This window comes from Budorcas taxicolor, chromosome 1, assembly GCF_023091745.1.
Source record: "Budorcas taxicolor isolate Tak-1 chromosome 1, Takin1.1, whole genome shotgun sequence".
Taxonomy (NCBI): Eukaryota; Metazoa; Chordata; class Mammalia; order Artiodactyla; family Bovidae; genus Budorcas; species Budorcas taxicolor.
In genome coordinates, this window is record NC_068910.1 from 11,853,974 (window position 1) to 11,874,652 (window position 20,679).

Genomic DNA, 20,679 nt, shown 5'->3' on the forward strand with positions numbered 1-20,679 from the left:
TTAGAGAACTCAGATTTATTATACTGGCGGGCCCAGAGGAGTTAACACTCCAACCTCTGAGCCCCGAACAAAGGGATTACAGAGTTTTTCTAGACAGACTGTAGTGGGCAACACTGGCTGTTAATAGGCTGGTTTAAACTAAGGGGTTTCGCGCGCACAGGTACAGTGGTCAAGATGGGGAGGGGGATGCCTGGCTTGGACAGGCATGATTAGGCAGATTTGCAGGGGCTGGATGATTTCAAAGAGCAGGACAAGGCTGAGTGAGATAAACTCCAGTTCCTAGTATTGCAAGTCCCCGCTTTTTGAGACTACGTGACCTACGTGATCTAGACTTTGCAAGGGGCAAGCTGAGTTACAGAGGCAGAAGGAGAAGGAGGTGATGTAAAATTTTAACTTTTCCTCTTCAGCTCCACTGTGGTCCAGCAGTTAGGACTTCCAGAGTGGGAAAATAAGACCCTGCTTCCATCAGTGGCTCCCTGCTGCTTGCTGCAAACTGGCACTTACTGCTGCGTGCGTCCAAAATCAGTTCCACCACAGCTGCCTCTGAACCCCTTTCAGTGCACTGGCCCTGACTCAGAAGGGCCCTGACTCAGAAGGATCCATCCCTGGATAGAGAGAGAAAAATCTCTCACAGTCCCAGTGAGAGGTTGTCCTCAGTGTAAGTACCTTACCTACAAATAACCACTGGGTGACCAGCTAGGTCTCCCAGACTTGAAACACATTACCATAAATACTTGTAACAGCCTGCAGAGTAACTCTGGCCATTCTCACAGGCAGATGTGCAGTCTCTATAGGGGAGGGCACTTGCCCAGGATAACCCAAACAGCAGAGTTGGTGGTCCCCCCAGGTAATCTGATTCAAGGCCCATCTCTTCCCCAGCCTTGCAAAGCTGTGTTGTGGGCAGTGTTAATGGTTGAGGACGTGCAGCAGTGTGGAGAAGAGGGCCAGCCACCAGCGTCCTTCCTGACCACAGGAGCCCAGTTCCTAGCACTCCCTGCAGGGCCCAGGCTAGTGGCTCTGCCCCTAGATGTGGTCGATGACAGCAGAACTTTCCCCTGCAAATTGAACTGAGCACCATAGACGCCTCTAGATTGACTTAAGTGGAGCCCAAGCATGCTCCTACCATAGCCCCCATGCTTCACCTCCAAGATGCTCTTCTGAATCCTCAGAAGAACCAGGACTGGGAGCATGAGTGCATGGCCAGGAATGCAGAGGTCCTAGCTGGGGTCTGCCCCAGGGCAGACTTTGTTGGTCAGAGACAGGCAAATTGTGCTTCTCACATGCAAAATGTGGTACCCTGGGCAGGGCCCTGACTTCTGCTCCCAGATGTGGCCAGAACAGTCTCAGAGCCACTCAGCGGCCCCCTCTCCCCCGCCCACAAGACTGCAGCCTAGGGGAATGACAGTCCTTGTTTTATTTTCTCCCCAAGCATGGGTTAAGGAAGTGCATGGGGCCATGCTAGCCTGCTCCTCCAGAAGCTGGACTGAATCAGGACCCTCATGGGGCCACAGATATGTGGGTCAGAGACCCTCCTCTGTCTTTCTTTTAGGCAGGCAGATAATAGGGGATGCCAGCCTCCAGCAGGAGCCCCTGTACCCAGGTCAGAAAGGAGAAGGTGGCCTAGACTTCTCTCCCAGCAATAGCCTGGAGGGAGGGGGAAAAGCAGCCTCCTGTCCTTACCAGGGATCCCCACAACCAGGCTGCAAGATTAGCCAAGTCTGCCTGAGTGCCAACCTTCCAGCCCAGAGGCCCTGAGGCCCTGAGCCCCTGAGCTGCCCCAAACTGGGCCCATGGCCCACTCAGCTGGGTTCTCTCTCCCAGCGCCCCAGACACCAGCTCGAACCAAGAGGCCACATGTGTCTCCTCTGCGCCTCAAAGGGCCGGTTTACTTGTGGGGATGGGAGACAGCCGGCCTGAGCAAAGCAGCTCAAGGACCCTGGGCCTAACAGGACCCATGACTCCTCACACACTTGTGGAGACACTGAACAGGCTCTCTCCAAACAATGGGCATCGAGGCTCCCAGCAGTATCCCAAAGTCTACACAGAAACCTAGCACCAAAACTAGAAACACACACACATACTCCATCGCGGCTGCAACTCCCACATACGTACAATCAGCTACGAGAGGCAGCAGCAGGAAAGGGAGGCCCCTCCTTTGTAGCCAGGTGACGGCTCACCGAGGTGTCCCTTTGAAGCAGAACAGAGAGACTCAGCATGCACTCAAGGCGGAAACAGAAAGGGATGGGTTGTGAGCTCACCTTAGACTCTTCCCTAGCTCTCAGCCCGCTGCTGCCAGGATTCACCCACAGGCCTTCCTCTCCCCAGCCTGGACCAGCCTCCCCAGTGCAGCATAAACGTGGCCACCAGAAGGCGCAATCCCCCCTCTGAGCTTGCTGCACATCTTCCTGATCGCTTTAGGAAAGAACATTCTGCAGGGTTACCACCTCTTAGGAATCTGGTGCCAGTCAGAAACGAAGCAGGCCTGCAGATTCCCTGCCTGCCCTTGAGGCACCCTAGGCCCTACTGGTGAGGGAGATAGATCCTGAGGCCAATGACAGAGGAATGCCGAGCTCAATAGGACTGGTAATTGAGGGAGGAGTTGAAAGGGTCAGGAGACCCAGTCTATTCTCTGGGAAGGACCAAGACCTCACTGTCCGAAAAAGATGACAGTGAACACAACTGCCCTTAGCAGCTTCCCCCTAACCCTGCCAGCCTAAGCCCTGTGGGCCCTCCCCTTTTCTCCATGGCGATTACCGCCAATCACCTGTTGCTTCCCGCCTTTGTTTCAGGCCCGGTGGATTCTCCCCTTTTTCCTCCCAATAGCACCTCCAATGAGCTCAGGGTTAGTTGTTGGCCCTCCAGCAGCATTTATTTATGTGTCTGCTCTATGCCAGGGGGCCAGACAGAGCGGTGGGATTGCAAAGGGAGGCAGGTTGGGGCATCCCAGGCAGAGAGGCAAAACAGGCGGTGGTGTGGGGAGAGGGGGGGTGTGGGGAGTTGGGGGTGTGTCGGGATTGTGGGGGTGGGGTTAAAGGAGTGCTGGGCAGTCACTCTGTGCTATTCGGCTGTCGTGGGGCCCCGGCAGAAGTTCCGGTTATAGAAGTGGCGGTTGTCCCTGGTCAGGGCCATGCCCAGGTTGGCCCAGAAGCTACCCTGGCCACTGGGCTGGTGGGGCCAGAGGAGGACGCTCTGGCGGCAGAGGCGCTGGCGCAGCCGCACGTAGCGGGACCGGTAGGCGGCGGGGCGCAGGATCACCAGCACCACGACGTCCTTGCGGTCCTCCAACAGGCGCTGCTGGGCCAGCAGGAAGCTGGCGCGCAGGAGGCCGCTGACCCGGTCCGTGTGGTCCAGCACGAACATGGTCTTGCGGCTGCTGTAGACCGAGGCCCACAGGTTCTCGAAGAGCGTCTTGCCAGGGAGCCAGTCTCGCTCCTCCAGGCAGAGGCGGAGCGCCCGGCGCCCCCGGCGCTCCTCCAGCTGCACGCGGAGCTCGTTGTACACCCAGTCGGCCACTGCACTCTGCGCCTTGTCGAAGACCACGAAGGCATCGTAGAGCAGGGTGTCCTCGCCCCGCTGCCGCCGCCGTCGGGGCAAATGGGCCAGACACAGGTGGAAGCAGTACCAGAGGTCCCAGCCACAGAGGTGGTGCAGCATGGGCACCGCCAGGCCCAGCGCCACTATTAGCAGCGAGAAGCCAAAGCAGTCCAAGGAGAGGGTCTCATCCAGGCAGAGGCGCAGGTCCTGTGCGAAGATGCTGCGGCCCTGGAGCTGGCCCGGACTGCCACATGTGACGCGCCTGGACAGCCCAGGCACGGCCGCCTGCATCTCCAGCAGAAAGTCCACGAAGGCCGCCCCGCAGGCGCAGTGGAGCGGGTTGGCGCTCACGTCTAGGATTTTCAGGGTCTCTGTTAAGCGACCGAACCAGAAGGGATCCACTGTCTTCAGGGCGTTGGCGCTGAGGTTAAGCTCTTTCAGCCGGTTGGCGAGGACAAAGAAGCCAGGGGTCACGAAGCCGATGCTGTTGCTGCTCACGTCCAGCTTCTGGAGCCGGGTGCCAGGTGGCAGGCTGCCGTTGCTCAGAGCCTTCAGCTGGTTTCCCGCCAGATCCAGGGCTTCCAGCTGGGGCAGGACAGTCAGGCTGCTCCAGTTGAAAAAGGCCAAGTTATTGTCCCGGAGACGCAGCTGCCGCAGGCTCTTGGGCAGGTTGTCCAGGTGACGAGGCAGGAGGGTGTGCAGATGGTTCTTGGACAGGTCCAGCTGGACCAGGTTCCTCAAGCCTTTGAAGAAGCAGAGATAGAGGTCTCCCTCGGCCCACATCTGGCTCAGGGAGTTGCCGCTGAAGTCCAGGGCGCGCAGCGAGGCGCTGCTGAGCTTCTGTGACACGCGGCTGTGGATGCCGTTGTGCGCAAGGCTGAGGTAGCGCAGGGACGGCAGCTGGGCCACGAAGCTGAGGTTGTGGCCCACGCCCTGCATGCTGAAGGGCTGGCTGTTGTAGCTGAGGTCCAGTGCCTCCAGCTGCGGCAGCTCCGTGAACGAGCGCCCATGGTACAGGTCCAGCTTGTTGTAGGACAGGTCGAGCACTCGCAGGCCGGTCAGCGGCACAAACTGCGAGCCATTAACCGCCTGCGAGATGCTGTTGTGGCTCAGGCGCAGGCACTGGAGGCGGGAGAGGCGGGTAAACATCTCCTGCTGGATTGTCACCAGGTTGTTCCGTGACAGGTCCAAGGTGAAGTTGAGGTTGCAGCTTGGCATGAAGTCCTTTGAGCTGACGGCGACCAGCGGGCCTGGAGCGAGGTCCCTGGGCCACTGCCAGACTTCCACCCCGCTGTCCACCTCCCCCAGGGCGGCCACCGGCCTCGCGGCTCCGCTGATGCGATTGTCCGACAGGTCCACGAAGAGCAGGCTCGGGAAGGCCCCGAAGATGCTGAGCTCGGCCTGGTTGATGAAGTTCAGCTGCAGACGCAGACTCTGGAGCTTGGGCAGCTGGGTCAGCGGCCGGAGCGTGGTGTTGGTGAGGGAGCGGAAGAAGATGCCGTGCATGTCCAGCTTCTCCAGGGACACCAGGCCCCCAAAGGAGGGTGCCAGTTGCAGGTGGGCGAAGGACACCTTCTTGTGGTAATTGAAGGACAGGTTGAGTCTGCGCAGCTGGGTCAGGTTCCTGAAGATGGTGGTCTTGGTGATGTAGTCATAGAGGAAGTTCTCACTCAGGTCGAGCACTTGGAGCCTGCCCAGGCCGCGGAACCAGTCCTTCTCTAGTTTGTAGAGAGAACTGTCCTTCAACACCAGGCCTTCGAGGCAGCTCAGGTGGCTGAAGGTGTCAGGGTGCAGCTTGGGGAAGTTCTTTGGGCACTCCCTGCAGGGGTTGCGGGCGTGGTCGCAGCGGCGGCAGTTCCCGCCCACATCAAGCACGCGCAGGGCAGTCAGATTGGCCAGGTCCTCGGGTGCCAGGGTGATGATGTGGTTGTAGGACAGCAGCAGGGTGTCCAGGCTGGGGGGCAGGCGGCGGGGCACCTGCGTGAGGTTGTTGTACTTGAGCGACAGGTGCGTGAGGTTGCCCAGGCCAAGGAGGGCGCCCGGGGCCACCTCCACGGCCTGCTGGCAGGGGTTCTTATAGTAGCAGTTGCCGTCCATGTACAGAAAACGCAGGGCGTGCAGGCCGGTGAAGTGGGTGGGGCCTAGCACCAGGATGCTGGTGCGGCTCAGCGACAGGGATACGAGAGAACTGGGCAGGGCAGGCACGGTCGTGATGCCATTGTAGCTCAGGTTCAGCTCCTCCAGGGTGGGCACAGCCAGGAAGGTGTTGGGCTCGATGGTCATGCGGCAGGGGAAGTGCATGGGGCTGAGGCCGGCCGGCGGGCAGTTCCACTTGAGGTTGAGGACCCGCAGGTTGGACAGGTGGACGAAGTCAGAGTCGTGCAAGTGGTGGATGCGGTTGGAGATTAAGGAGAGGCTGGTGACATTGGCCCGGGGGGCTCCGGCTGAAAAGCGCGGCACAGACTTCAGGAACAGCCAGTTGCAGTTCACCTGACCCCGGGGCTGGAGCTCACAGGGCAGGAAGGCAGGCAGGGTGCCCTGGGCCAGGGCCGCTGCCAGCGCCGCCGCCTGCACCAGGAGAGAAAGGGGGTGCGGGGCACAGTAGGGGCCCTGCAAGGTGGGCGCCGGGTGAGGACACGGCCCCAGCTCCACCTCCGCTGCCCCACCTCCCTGGGGGTTTCCCAGGAAGGCTTCCACCTCCGTCTCTCCCAGCCTTCCAGGGAGGTTCCTGTTTCTCTCTCCAGTGCCCATCACATCTCCAAAGCCCATGGGGAACTTGGACTCAGATCTGAGACCCAGCCTTTGACTCAGAGAAAGGAATCAGAGCTCATCCTGAGACCTGCAATCTAGACTCGTGATGGAGGCTTTCACTCAAAACCAAACCCTAGCTGGACAGGAGAGCTAGGTTGGTGGTCAACAGGCCCCCCTCCAAGCTCACCCTCGCTTCCCCCTTCCATTCCTCAGAGGTCGTTTCTCTTCTCTCCCAAGCAAAGAGGCATCTTCCCTTCCCTCCAGCACCCCTGAAAACCTCCCTCTGCTCTCTGTCAGGCTCCCCCCAACCACTCCTGCTCCACTTGGCCAAGAGGTGGAAATGAAGGTCTCCTGCTGGGGTTCAGGCTGGCCACTGCCCAGGGCCTTGGCCAGGATGGCTACTGCCTAGCTCTTTCATGCTCTGCCCACCTTACCCAGCCCAGGCACTCAAACTGCTGTGGGTCAGAACGAATTGGAGCGAAGGTTGGGCAGCAAAGGGCAGACAGGGCACAGCCCTGGCGTCCCCCTGGCTTACAGCCCAGCAGCACCACCACCAATGAGCCCAGCACCACCAGTGAGCCCAGCACCACCACCAAGAGCAGCCTTTAGCCCCAGCCTCCTCACCCAAGCAGCGAGTTTGGGTCTCATGGCTCATGACTTCAGGGCTCAGTGAATTTCCCCAGAGCCACCTGGGTGACTGTCCCTTTCACCTACCTTTGTCTGTAGCTCCCAAGCCCGTGTTTCTCCCCATCACTTCCTCCCCACCTTGTCCCCTTCCCTGGGGGCCGAGGGCTGCTATCCTACCATGACAGGGAATGCGGCTTCTCCAGAGGGTCTGGTGGGCAAGTTGGGCGGCAGCTGCAGGGAAGGATGCTTGGCGCTCACTTCCCGTGCCGACAGCTCAGAGAGCAGAGGAAGTGAGAATTTTGTAATAACCTGGTAGCCCCCTTCCTCCCTGCGCTCATGGCAGGGGTGGGGTGTAGGGGACATAATGAGTCAGAGAGGCCATTTGCATAGTCAGGTGGCAGATGGCTCCGTCACCCCTTCCTCTTTCTACTCCCCGCCCCCCACCCCAGTCTGTCTGAACCATCTGTCACACCCCATGTGGGCCTCACACCTGTCCTCTGGGAAGTCTGGAGAGAGGTGAAGGCCCAGAGCTCAGTCTAAGGTTGGCAAGAGATTGGAATTAGGAGCAGTGTCAGACCTGGTGGGGTATGCCTCAGCCTTCTCAGCCCCTGCCCCCCCAGGCCGGCAGCTCCCTCACTGCCCTTTCCTCCCCTGAGGTACAAGTCCTAGAGCTCTGTGTGTCATGCTGGGCCTGGCGTATGGGACAGGGGGCAGCACTGGCCTTGCCCAGGGTCATCTGCCCCTGCCACAGCGGCGGCTTCCTCCAGGAGCAGGCCCTCCTCTGCATTCCCAGGGCACCATCAGAGCACAAACCCCACCAATGGATCAGCTGAGACCTCCTGGCTCGTCCTCCCGAGGCTCCCCCCACAATCCTTCTGACCCAGGTGATTGCAACAGATCACTCAGGCCCCAAGCCGCAGGATGCCCCAGGACCCTCAGCAAGTCCTGCTGGCTCCATGTTCAGAATGTGCCCATTTTCCACCCTGCCCCCACTCCCACATCCACCAGCCTGGTCTGAGCTGCCGTCTCCCGCCAGCCTGGTCTGAGCTGCCATCTCCTCCTGCCTAGACCAGAGCAGTTGTCACGTCCTCAGGATTGTCCCGCTTCTGCTCTCAAGGTCCACAGTTTGTTCTTATTAGGCCCCTAAGTCACATTAGGTTCCCCCTCTGCTCAGACCCCTCCATGGCCCTTTCTGGGGCCAGAGCCACAGTCCACACAATAGCCAGCAGGGTCCTATGCTATCTGCCTGCCCCTTGCTCCCTGCCCAGTCTCCAGACACACTGGCCTCCTGGCTGTGGCTTGAACACACGCATGTACTTCTCCTGCCCCAGGGCCTTTGAATGTACTCTTCCCTGTGTCTTGAAGCTCTTTTTCCAGATGACTCACACGGCCCTCTCCCTCACCACCCTTACATCTCTCGTCACACATTACCCTTTCAATGAGGCCTTCTCTGATCTTATAAAGCCCCTACCCCAGATGGAGCACTCCTGAGCTTTTACCTAATTTGTTAACATTTTTGTTTTGTTTGCAAATAAAGAGTTTATTTGAAATTAGAAACTGCAATTCTGGAGACACAGATTTGGGTAAAATGAAAGTGTTTCAGGGAAGGGAAAGAGTTCAGGGGATCATAAAGGCAAAAGCCATAAGGTTGTTAAAGTTGTCTGTAGGTACTCAACACTTGCTGAGTTCATGGGTCTCCACAGTCAGCTCTGGGCAGCACAGAGTGTTTCTGAGAGATGGCTAAGTGAATGAGGGAATGAATGAACAAACAGCATTTCTGGCGAGACGGGGCAGGGCTGGACATCTGCTACCCCTGCTTCTCTGTGTGCACCTCTGGGCGGGTGTCATGGCAGACAGGCTCCAAGCTGCCAGGCACCCAGCTGGTGCACAGGCCCGGGGGTTTGACAGCATGGGAACAATGGTGTTGTCTTCCTGCCCACTTGAGAACCAGTGTTTGAGGTGGGAAAGATCAGTCTGCCTTCTATGGGTCCTGGCTTGGGTTCCAGCTCCACTCCCTACAATTCTATGCACTTCAGTAGAGGCAGAGAAAGGCCCCAGGGATGGGACACTGCCCTGAGTCCCAGCCCAAGAGGCACTTTCCAGAAAAAGGACAGTGCCCATCCAGCAGGTGAATCCATCATCAGCCCCACCTGTCCCCAACCCTGCACTCTTCCCATCTGGGATAGCAGGGGTCTTCTACACACTTCTCAGAGGCAGTAAATGAAGTTCTGGCTGCTGCTGAATCCCAAGCCGAAGGGAGATTCCCCCAGAGTCCCTGGGACCAGAAACCTAGGCCCTTTGGGACAAGAGAAGTACCCAAGGTACTCAAGAGGGGGCCAATGAGCTGACAGCGAAGCCTGCACATGCGCACACGGACACAGCTCTTCCACATACCTGCAGCCAGGCGGGCTGGGGCTCCACCCCGCAGGCCCACAGGCCCCTTCCACAGTGTGTGTGTGTGTGTGTGTGTGTGTGTGTCTGTGTGTGTGTCTGTGTGTGTGTCTGTGTGTCTGTGTGTGTGGCTCCACCCTGCAGGCCCACAAGCGTGTGTGTGTGTGTGTGTGTGTGTGTGTGTGTGTCTGTGTGTCTGTGTGTGTGGCTCCACCCTGCAGGCCCACAAGCCCCTTCCACATTGTGTGTGTGTGTGTGTGTCTATGTGTGTGTGGTGGGGAGGGGCAGGTCTATGCCCAGGGCCTCCCCATACCCAGGGCCAGAGGTAGTCCCTCAGGGCCAAACTCAGCTGTTGATTTAAAAATATTTTATTCTTTAAAAAATACAGCATTCAACCATCTTGTCCTGCGGTGACCCTCTGCCCCAGCCCCAAATGACCTCACCCCTTGTGGCCAAAGGGTTCTGGGCCATGCTGGGGCCTTAGTCTTAGTTCCCCTAGGGGCTTGGTTCATGCCAGTCCCCCGACGCAGCCCCTTGAACCAGCCGAGCAGGGTCCCCAGATGCCCTGGGCACAGGGATGAGAGGCAGGGACAGCAGTGGGGGAGGGTCACAAAATGCCAGCCCAGGGGCCCTCGGAAGCTGCAAGGATGTTCAGTTACCAGCCCTCCTACCCATAGGAGGCAACCCCCACCCCAGAGCCCGGCTGCAAGGAGGGAGGTGGCCGTGGGGGTGGTGGTGGGGGGGGCAGCCCCACAGTTCCACACGCCAGCAGGGCTCAGGTCCTGCCACCTAGCTGTCGTCCCCGTTCTCGCCGGGGCCACGGATGAGGCGCTTGTGGCCCCGCTTGCCCTCAGGGCCCCTGGGCTTAGCGAAGGCCCGCTTGGCGAGGTGCTGCTTGGGGTGCACCTCGTCGTAGAGGAAGTCAGCCGTCAGCTCCGCCCCATCACCAATCTCGATCTGTCCAGGGCAAGGCATGGCTGGTCACTCCGAGGGTGCAGGGCCCCGACACGCACCACCCTCGGTCACCCCGACTCCTGGAGCACCTCTTGGATCTCTTGCTCTCTAGCCCTGGGGTGTCCTCCCAGATGCCCACATGAAATGCCACCCCCAGGAGCACAGAGCTGGGGGCCTGCTGGTGGAAGGCCTTGTCACTTTCTACCTGCCTTCCAAACTCAGGGAAAGGAGAGACACGGGTGTCACAGCTGGGGCTTGTCAAGGCCACCAGCGACACACACAACCCCTTGGGCCTCAGTCTCCCCCTCCATCCAACAGGGCAACAATGCCCCCTGCTCTGCCACGGTCTCGGGATGCTGCCGTCCCACGTAGGGGTGGTGACAGGGCCCAAGGGGACAGCACCCACCTTCTTGGCGACCTCCAGCTGGAAGTCCTGCTCCACGGAGTCAAGGAGGCGGCTCTTGCAGCTGGAGTAGAGCATGCGCTCCTTGATGCTGCACTTGTAGCCGGGCATGGAGTAGATGAACACTGCGGGGACGGGGAGGCGGGCTAAGGCGGGCCTGGCGCTTCTGCCGCCCCCACAGCCCCCGCAGGCGGCCCGCCCGGCCGTGTGCCCGTGTGGCTCCTGTGCAGCTGCGTGAGCAGTGGAAGGCCCACCACGGCCACTCACCCACAGACTCCAGGGGGTCACCCTCGTGGGTGTGCTTGTAGAGGAAGAAGTGGTAGCGGGCGGCGTCTCGGGGCACTCGGGACGGCAGCTGGGCCACGTCCGTGGGCTCCGTGTGCACCAGCTCGATGGTCTCCCGCTCCAGGTCCAGCTTCTGCCGAGGGGCAGCGGGAGATGTGAGGGCACCGTGAGGGCGAGGGCCCAGGCCCACCCTCCCTGACGAGAATTCCCCGAGGTGGGAAGCTGCGGACAGCTCCTCTCCTGGGGCTCCCCCCATCCCACTCCGAAGAGGCCACTCCTGAGCCCAGGCCTAACTCTGCCCCTTTGAACGCTCTGCTGGAGAAGGAAGTCCCACCAAGGATGATGGACAGGTCAGGGGTGAAGGCCTTGACCTCAGGGAGGCAGCATCCCTGGGCCAACCCATCCTCATGGTGGAAGAGCCACTCTGTTTGAAAGGGGGAAGGCCGGACCACTGAGGCCACTGGCTGGGGAAAGGCGGGTGATCAGCGGGGCTGCAGAGGGAGTCTGGGACAGGAAGGGGCTCGGGGCTGAGGGGGGAACTAAGGGTGACGTGTGCATGCAGCATGGAGGGTGGAATGAGGGACAGTGTGTCAGGTGTCTCTGCAGGTGAGTGGGGCCCGGGCTGGGCAGGGAACAGACTGCAGCCACTACACACAGCGGCTGTAGCAGACAGGCAGGCAGGGGGGCAGCTGAAGTGAGCTCACGCGTGGGAGCGGGAGCAGGTGGGGTACAGTGTACCCCAAGTGTGCGCCTGGGGCAGGGAACCGGCACCCACCAGCTGGATGTAGTTGATTGCCTTCTGTCTGAGCTGCTGAAGTGCCCGTTGGGCCTGCGGCTGCAGGGGGAAGGCCAGGCCCTGCAAGGTCTGGTGTTTGCTCTCCACGCTGATCTCTGTCTTCACCTGGGGACGGGTGAACAGTGAGCGAGGCCCTCTCCTGCCCACACCAGGGGGTAGCCACTTGGGGAGTGCAGGCTTAGCCAGTGGGGCCTGACTTGACCTGGAGGCCTTGGGCTGGGACTTCTGCCCGGTGTGCCCACCTCGTTAATACGGATCTGCTGAAGTTCTCTTTCAGCCGAGGTCAGTGGGGCAGGTGCTGCACAGGACGACAGGTGCTTCTGGTACCCGGCAAAGGAGAGGTCATCCTGACCAGTGGATGCAGAGGCGTAAGTGAACACCTTAGGATGGGCTGGCAGAAGCCCATTGAGCACCCCAGCTTGCAGACCTAGGACTCTCCCAGCCCTCCCTACTCATCCCCTGGCACCCACTTGCTCTGTAACCTGGCATAACACCCCACCTTCTGTGGGGCCGTGACCCTAGTCTGGTAGGGTCCTGGTCTGGGGTGGTAGGGTAGGGGGGTGCAGCTACCTTCACAGTCCCGAACAGCTCATCCTTGATGTGGCCGCCTCCAAACTCCTTCTTCACTGTGGCCCGTGTGGCTGCATACAGCATCTTCAGCCGCACCTGAAGGGCAGGGGCCAAGCCATGAGACTTCTCTCCAGGCAGAGCTGCCTGTCCAGGAGCAGGCAGGAGCCTCTGGGTGGGGACCAGGTCCCCTCATTGTGCCCACGCACCCAGCAGAGGGCGCAGCACGAAGGTGAGGCTGCAGTAGGGTGGTCTGGACAGCAGAGGGAACCCTCACCCAGCGCAACCTTTGCCTCTCAGAGCCAGGCTGACCTGGCTGGGAAGCTGAGATGCCAGGCTCCAAGTGCAGGACCTTGTCCCTCCCTCGTTCATACTCCCTCGAGCAGGATCTGACATCTCCCCCTTTAGACTCCCCAGGGCAGCGGCATGTTATGTTGATCGGAACCAGCTTCCCCTCCTCCTCCGATCCCGAGGCTGGGCAGGAGTTCTGAAGACTCACGGGGGAGTTGTCAGGCGACCAGGCGAGGAAGAGCCACTCAAAGCCCTGGGCGTTCTGCGAGTCCAGGCGGTAGAGCAGGTAGCAAGGCTGCTGGGCGTCCAGCAGCGGCAGCACGGCCCCGTCGTAGTCCTGGTCCCAGCGGCCCAGCAGCTCCCGGAAGGCGCCCAGCACGAGCTGTTCTGGGGGCAGAGGCCAGGTGAGCCGAGGCGTAGCCATGTCCCACAGCCACCTCGCACCGTCGGCTTGGCCCCTGGAGGTAACTCAGACCCACTGACCACCCTCCCTGCCTTCCCCTGAAGTCTGTGACTCAATCAGTGTGTGAGTGAATGAATGAATGAGGGCGCAGAGCTGCCAGCCTGAGGCTGCTCCCTCCACACACACACACACACACACACACACACACACACACACACGTGGCCTTGAGAACATGCCAACAGATGACCCAACACAGACAACCGCACCAAGACACGCAGCCCTGTACCCACAGCCACCAACAACACGTCCCCTTACAGATACCCACGGCCCTCACCCCACTGGAATATACCCAGTGGACGGCCCCACTGTGCCTCTGGCCCCCTCCTCCCTCAGCCTGGGGCTCCAGCAGACCCCCGGCACACCCTTCTCAGAACGAACATGCTGTCGGAAATACCGTCACAGCCTCAGGCCACAGGGATCTGCAGGCAAAAAGGCTTGTGGGAAAGAGGGAGGCAGGGGCTCCCACCAGACACTGCAGAAACAGGTACCCTGCTGCCCTCCACCTGCTCTAGTCCCCTTCCCCAAAAGTAACCAATCAAGAGCAGCCAACCTCTTAACACCTAGGGCTGACCAGTCCCGCCGCCTTCCTGGCTGGCGCAGAGTGGCTGAATGGACACACGCTTGACCCACCAACCCCCACCAGGAGTCTTAGTGTGGCACCAAACACCAGCCCGTATGCACAGGCCCAGGCTGGAGGAAGAACTGGGGTAAGTGGACAACTACCACCTAGCCAGAGGGTACCTCCTGATGAGGGCAAAGGGCTGGCTATCCAAGAGCGCCTACAAGCCGGGCCTGCCAGCTCATCCACCTCCCTCTGGCCTTGGCCTCCTCACCTATCCTCCCAGAACTCAGATAGATCAAGGCTGAAAACCAGCAGTCACGGGCTGACCAAGGCCGGGAAAAGGTGGGGGGCGGGCGGGAGCAGAGGCGGCTGGCCAACAGCACTGCCAAAATTGTTTCCTTTGTTGCCAACATTTTTCAAACTGGAAAATCTGATGTAACGAGTGGAATTCCTGGCTTTTCTAGAAAAATCAGGAAGATCAAGCCACACTCAGATAGGCTGCCGGCAGGAGGCCTGGACCCTCTGGGGCTCCCAGGTGGCCAACAGCATGATGCAGGTAAGGGCCCACTGAGAGATTCGTCCTGCTCAATGTCTCAGGGATGTTCTGTCTGGGAGGTGACAGGGAAGGCTGAGGTCTGGGGTCCATGAGTTCCTCTCTCTGGAGGGGTGCAGGGGGCTGACCTACCCCAATATCCCCAACCCGGCCTCTGAGGGCATCTGAATCTGGGGACCCTGGACACCATCCAACAGAGCTCTAGCTCTAAAGCCTGGGTGGACTCTCAGTCTGGGCAGACCCAGCTTTGACCCAATTCAGCATGTGAAAAGTCAGCTGGACACCAAGCCCATTCAGGAGGCACCCAGAAGGGCCCACTACTGCATGGCTATCAGGAAGGGCTGGAAGGATTTGTGGGGGCCTGGCCCATTCCCAGTTCTGGAGTCTGTACCCCTCACCTCCAGGGACAGTCCTGTACCCCAGGACTTCTCTACCCAGAGCTCCCCAAGCCTCAGTCTAATCCTCTGCCTCCCCAAATTCCCTCCCCACTTTAGGCCTCAGCTCAAGCTCACTCACACCCCAAGCCCTATACCTCTAGCACCACCCCTATGGAAGCCTCAGATGCCCCAGGTTCAAGTCATGGCCCAGCCAAACCTGGAATTCCTTGGTCCTGCTCTGAAAGAGACCGACACAAGTCCCTTCTCCCCACAGTGAGGGCACTTCCCCTGGATAGGGCTCCGGCTTCTCCTTAGGACTCTTCCCCAGCCAGCGGCCAAGTGAGGCCAGGCCTGTCCACCACCCAGAGAGGTGAACGGCACTAGACACCGAGGGCAGTGCCTGGCCTTACTCATCCCCTGCGACCCTACAGAGCCTCTGGAAAGGCTCGGCAGGACCCTTGGGCAGGGCGCTCCTTGCTGTGTCCCCAGCTCCTGTGTAACAGGCGTAAGGACCATGCCCACCACCGAGGCTCTCCTATAAGGCACCTCTCATTTCCAGATGGGAAACTGAGGTCCTGAGGGGCTGAAGGACAATGTTCCCCCCACCTCCCAGAGAAGCAGTAGGGTCCAGCCGCCAGCCTGTCCCCTCGCCCACAGAAAGCACTCACCGTCCTCAATGACAACTTTGATGAGTCGCACAGAGCCAGCCCGCGCCTTAGCAAAGAACTCCTTCAGCTCTTCGGTGGCTACGAGAACAAGAAACATGGTGGGCGCTGAGCAGGCACAGGGAACAGTGTGGGCAGGGACACGCTCGAGGCTTGCTCTGTCCTGGGGGTCTGGCGGCAGAGCTGGGAACCAGATTAAATACGACCCCCCATGTGACTGGGAACCTGAGACAGCCGCTGAACGCAAGCTCCCAAATTTAGCCAGCAGAGGTGGCAGGCAGGCAGCCTGCTGGCTGGGACGGCTCTGTTGACAGGGCACATGGAGATGAGACAGCCCACCAGGGAATGGGATAGGCCAAGCCAGCCAGAATGAACAGCTCCCACCTGTTCCCTGCACCCCCAAGAAGGCCCAGCACAGGGCTAGCCTGGGACACACCCAGCATCCTCATATCCACAGACAAAATTACAGGAGCCCCCAACATACGTTGACCACTATGTCTATTCACACACACACACACACACAGACAGATGCAGTCCCCAGGTTGCTAATAAATTCAGACACAGGCAAACACAGAGCATGGCTAACAAATGTGTGCAGGCAAGTGGCTGTACACAGAAACACAGAGGTACACACTGCTGCGCGCACGCGCGCGCGCGCACACACACACACACACACGCCCAGCCCCATTCCCCCAGCCAGGCTGCCTAACGCTGGGAGGTCCTGAAGAGCCAGGCCTGCCCTGGCTCAATCCGGCCAGGGGGCGATAAACCTCTACCCCCAGGCAGCCAGGAAGAGGAGTGACTCTCAGGGACTCTCCAAAACAGACCCTGACTGTGGTCCCTGAGCCACAGAGCCAAACGGTGACAGCCAATGACCAGGTGCAGAGGAGAGGATCATGGTCAGAGCTAGGGGAATGGGGAAATCACAGATCCACTGGTGGTTCAGATGGGGCAGCAAAGGTCCAAGTTAGGAAGGACCTCCTTGGGTCTCCAGAGGGCTGCACAGGGCCAGGCCAGCATGACCTTGGGGCTGCCCAGGGGTCAGGAGAATTGTGTGGGAACACAGCTGGAGGGTTGAGGTCAGAGAATATTTATAGGGCCCGACTGGCAGCTCGAGGGTGGGTGCGGGGGGGCCTTTAGGAAAACAAACTCTGGTCATGTCCTCAGGTGCCCATCATGCAGGGTGACCGTGAGCATGATTCACAGGGCAGTGCTGTGTACCACCTTCCAAGGCCACAGGGTGGGTGGAATTGCAGGCAGGCCCTTGGGGTTGACAGCAGCATGGTATGGAGACATAGCCCCACTGAGCCAGGACAGATCTGCCCCTCAGTGGACTCCAGGCCTGAGGTTCCACCAGATGTAAGTGACCTCTGACCTCACTGAACCTCAAACTCCTCTATAAGATGGAGTTAATACGTCCCACAGCATTAGCCTGTCCTAATAACAATTATTCATTTTTATTACTGCAATGACAGCAGGGCAGGCTATTACCTGCTCAGACCTCTCCCAAGGGAGAGGCTGACACACCCCTTCTAGTGTTACCAGGACAAAGTGACACCCCAGTAGCGGAAGACATACCGCCCTCCATGTCTCCTCAGCCACCATCAATAATCCAGAGGCCAGGCCTGGGACATCTGAGCCTCTCTCATCAAAGATTCATGCCCCCCACCTGCACCCCTGCTGCCTTGCCTCCCACCCTGTCTCAGCCAGCCTCAGGTTACAGCCCTCTCCTGCCTGCTGTGAAGCAGCAGATCGGGACTGGCACCCAGGCATCCAGGGTGATCTCTCCTGCCACCTCCCCAGGCCAGAAATGGGAAGGGGTGGGCTGCTCCCAGGCGGAAGGAGGGCTGCCAGATTTCCCTAGCCAGGCTGATCTCAGCATAAGGGAAATGAGGGAGTGAAGGAGGGCCCAGGCCACAGGACCAGTCAGCCCAGCATGGGGCGGTGGAGCCCTAACCTCTAATCCCCTCCCAGTTGGAGGCAGCAGCAGTGATCAAAGGGGAAGGAAGGGGCAGGTCTGGTGAGGGGTTGTTCCCTTCCGTGGGGCTGAGTCATAAAGCCGCCCCTCCAGCTCTTCTTGGAGAGCCCTGGCCCAGACCCAGGCTCCTGCTTTTTCTGGTCCTATGGGGCGTGGCCAGGGAAACCCTGTCAGGGCCAGCCACCAAGCGGCCACAACCGCAAGCAGAGATCCAGGTGGTCAGGCTGGTCGATGGTGATGGCCCTGGGCAGGGGATCCTGGTGTGGTGGGAGGAATGGCTGAGGGCCAGACCAGCAGGCTTCTGGGCAAGCAGCCTGGGCCTTTCCCACAGGCCAGGCAGCCCTCCCAGGCCAGGGACACAGGGGCACACTGAGGTCCAGATAGTCAGGACACCTGGCTCCCGGCCACTGGTTCTTCCCTGTCCTGTTGAAGGAGGAATCGGACCCTTGCAGGAGGAGGAGGATGCCCTGGGCTCTGGGGTGGAGGACCTGGCCTGGAATCTCTAGGTCAGAACCTTCTTCCTTGCCTCCAGCCTGGAGATGGGACCTTCCAACCCTGACTGGGGCAGACTCAGGAGATCAGAATGGAAAATGGCAGGGAGATCAGAGGTCAAGGTCAGACTGGCAATTCTCCACATCCCCACTTAGAAAACACCTGTCCCAAGTTTTTGCCAGCCTAGTTTGTGAGGGTCTGGGGAAGGGCCAAAAGGTCAGGACCCCCTCCTCACACAGACACAGCCAATAGGAACCATACTGTGCCTCCATTGACTCGAATGAACACTGCAAGGCACCCAAACTGTGCACATGCACACAGACACCCCCAGACATGTGCACACAGTCACGAAACACTGATCATGATGATTCCATCATCATCTGAAGATTCCAGCCGACAGCGTCCAACCAGCCGTTAGTGCATGTGCACTCGATGTACACAAGCAGTCAGATCCAGATGTGCATAAATAGGGCTGTACCCACAAGACAAGTGCACATGCGTGCACACTTCCTCAGATGTGAACATCCGGGTACACCCACCCTGTGTGCTAAAAGATGGGCACACACAGGCACTTCCACCCCCAGATGGGAACACGGCCGCTTCCACCCCAGCTGCGTGCCTACATGTACACGCACCCTCAACTATGCACAGTAAGCCCGCATCCCACCAAGAAATGATCACCCCAGGCGACCCGCGGCTGCAAAAGAAAACAGGAAGCTTCCCCAGGCTGATGCCGGGAGAGGAAAGAGGGGCCCGACAGCCAGGGAGGGGCCGCAGCCGCGAGCAGAGACCCTCGGCCCCCTGTCCGTTCGCCATCCGTCCTCACCGTGGATGCCGGTCTGATGCGCCATGACTCCGTGACCCGCTCCGCCCGCGCCCTCGGAGCCCTCGGCTTGGCCCCGGCCCGGCTTGGCTTGCTTGCACTCGAAGGAGAGGAAGGAGGAGGATGTGGTGGCGGCCGCCCAGACTCGCGCAGCTTCCCGGGCGGTGCCGCAGGACCCGCCCCCAGAGCGCCCCGCCCCTGATGGGCGAGGGGAGGGGACTCTGGGCCGCGCGTGCGCATAGTGGGCGCTTGGTTCCGGGTGGGCCTAAGACGGGGAATGGATCGGATTGTAGGCGCGCGCGTGCCGTTTGTGACCAAAAACAGGTCCAGCGTGTGGCTGAGCGCGTGAGTCTGTGCACCCTGATCCAAGTGCCCTGGCGCTGGGGCGTGCCCGTGAGTCCCAGCCAGGTGGGTTTGCAGGTGGGGGATCCGCACTTACCCCAATTTGTGGCCTTGAAGGGGGTGGAGGCGTGTGTTTGAGTGGCATCCCTTTCCTCTGAGACGTCTCTTGAGCACCTCCTGTGGGGCCTGGGCTCCTCGAGGCGTCTCGACCCGCCGGCCCTGCCCTAGCAAGTGGGAGCCCAGACAGACCTTCTACTGGGCAGTCAGCAAATGAACGGAGTCTGTGGCCGTGAGCACCCTGTGCAGAGAGTAAGGGACCCTCAGGAGGAGGTGAAATTTGAGTGGAGACATGGAGGAAAGCCTGGTAGAGCAAGGGAAAAGTTTTCCGAGAAGAGGAAATTGCATGTGCAAAGAGGGTCCGAGTTTGGTGAGTCTGAGAAACTTCCCAACTCCTAATCAACTTCTGACTCCATAGCCAGGAGCGTTGCCTTCTCTGGCATCAGCCCCTGCCTGCTGGTTACCAACAGAATGTATCTTCCAGGCCACTGTGATTGAGTCAGGGTGAGCACATGATTGGACAGTCTGTCCAATCAGAGCCTGTACTGGGACTTTGGTTGGGAAGGTTAGAAAGGCTTTTGCTGAGAGTTGGTGATGGACTATGTGGCCTGCCTGGTATCAGGCCTCAGCTTGAGCTCCCTGCCCCCTGTCCCTACCCCACCCTAACTAGGCAGCATTGAGCCCTCCTCTGTGTGCCCCACACCCTGGGTTTCTCCAGCACACACAAAACTGAAAGGTTTTTCTTATTCATCTTCCTGTGCACACCCCGAGGACTGGAGCTGTGCAGTGAGCTCACCATGACCACTTCAGCACTTACTATGGAACATAAAAACCACGTGTAACAGTGAAACCAGCTCTTGGGAGAACAGTTCATAGGCAAGTGCCCCCAACTCTGAGATCTGTCACAGCCCAGTGAGGCCAGCAACACTGAGACTCTGGTTATATCAGCTCTCAGACCTCCCTCCCTCCACAAGAACACTTGGCAGTTCCACAGAACCATAAGAACCTCAACCTCTCGGAAACAGGAATTAACCAAGAAAACAGAGTAATAAAAAAAAAAGAATATGGTTCTGTTCCCTATTAAAATGTCCCATCCGTAGATGAACTACATGGCTGTCTTAACATCAAGGTCTCCCCTGCTACCTGGTTGGCCCCACCTGCATCGTTTTCTCTGTTTTTATCACTACCTAACATTTACTTGCTTATTGCTTTATTGTCTTCCTCCCACCGGTCGTTAAGTTTTTGCCCTTGCTGTATCCCCAATACTGCTCTGTTCCCAACAGTGCCCAGGATTAGTGGGTCCCCAATAATATTTACCCAAAAAAAAATGTCTGAATGAACTGTGAATCTGTGTGTTGCACAGTTACTATGGCAGGGCACATTTACTTAATACTCATGACAGTCCTACAGGGTAGGTGTTACTGTCTCCTTACACATGTAGAATCTGAGGTTTGGAGAAATTAAGTGATTTGATCCAAGTCATAAGGCAGTGAGTGTTCCCCAAGAACCTAAGTTTCCTTTACTCAAGAAATTAGGACAAAGGATGAGAAATCCTTCTGGGCAGTGGCCCTCACGGCCTCCATCACTGTCTCACACCTGAGTGAAAAGGGTTGAACCAGAGAAAGGAACTTCCTGAGAGAATGGGATTGTGGCCCAGTCCTGCTCAGTTTCAGAGCCTATGATGCAAGCCAGGAGCCCAGGGACCAGTGGAGCATCCAAACAGACTCCATCTCTAGCTGAGATCTGGTTTCAGGCAGAAAGATGAGAA

At 59.0% G+C, this 20,679-nt stretch overlaps 2 protein-coding genes across 2 annotated transcripts; both read right to left on the reverse strand.

Annotated features, from left to right (window-relative positions):
- On the reverse strand, nucleotides 1-9,514 carry TLR9 (toll like receptor 9). The gene is made up of 2 exons (XM_052640537.1): nucleotides 7,090-9,514; nucleotides 1-6,102 (listed from the first exon to the last, which is right to left on the reverse strand). Exons 1-2 carry the CDS (start codon nucleotides 7,273-7,275, stop codon nucleotides 3,058-3,060), a joined length of 3,231 nt encoding a protein of 1,076 aa, XP_052496497.1. The 5' UTR covers nucleotides 7,276-9,514; the 3' UTR covers nucleotides 1-3,057.
- A 141-nt stretch (nucleotides 9,515-9,655) lies between these two features.
- Nucleotides 9,656-18,540, reverse strand: TWF2 (twinfilin actin binding protein 2). The gene is made up of 9 exons (XM_052640543.1): nucleotides 18,516-18,540; nucleotides 15,223-15,300; nucleotides 12,808-12,986; nucleotides 12,312-12,407; nucleotides 11,984-12,088; nucleotides 11,721-11,846; nucleotides 10,928-11,078; nucleotides 10,664-10,785; nucleotides 9,656-10,260 (listed from the first exon to the last, which is right to left on the reverse strand). Exons 1-9 carry the CDS (start codon nucleotides 18,538-18,540, stop codon nucleotides 10,093-10,095), a joined length of 1,050 nt encoding a protein of 349 aa, XP_052496503.1. The 3' UTR covers nucleotides 9,656-10,092.
- Nucleotides 18,541-20,679: the final 2,139 nt, after the last annotated feature.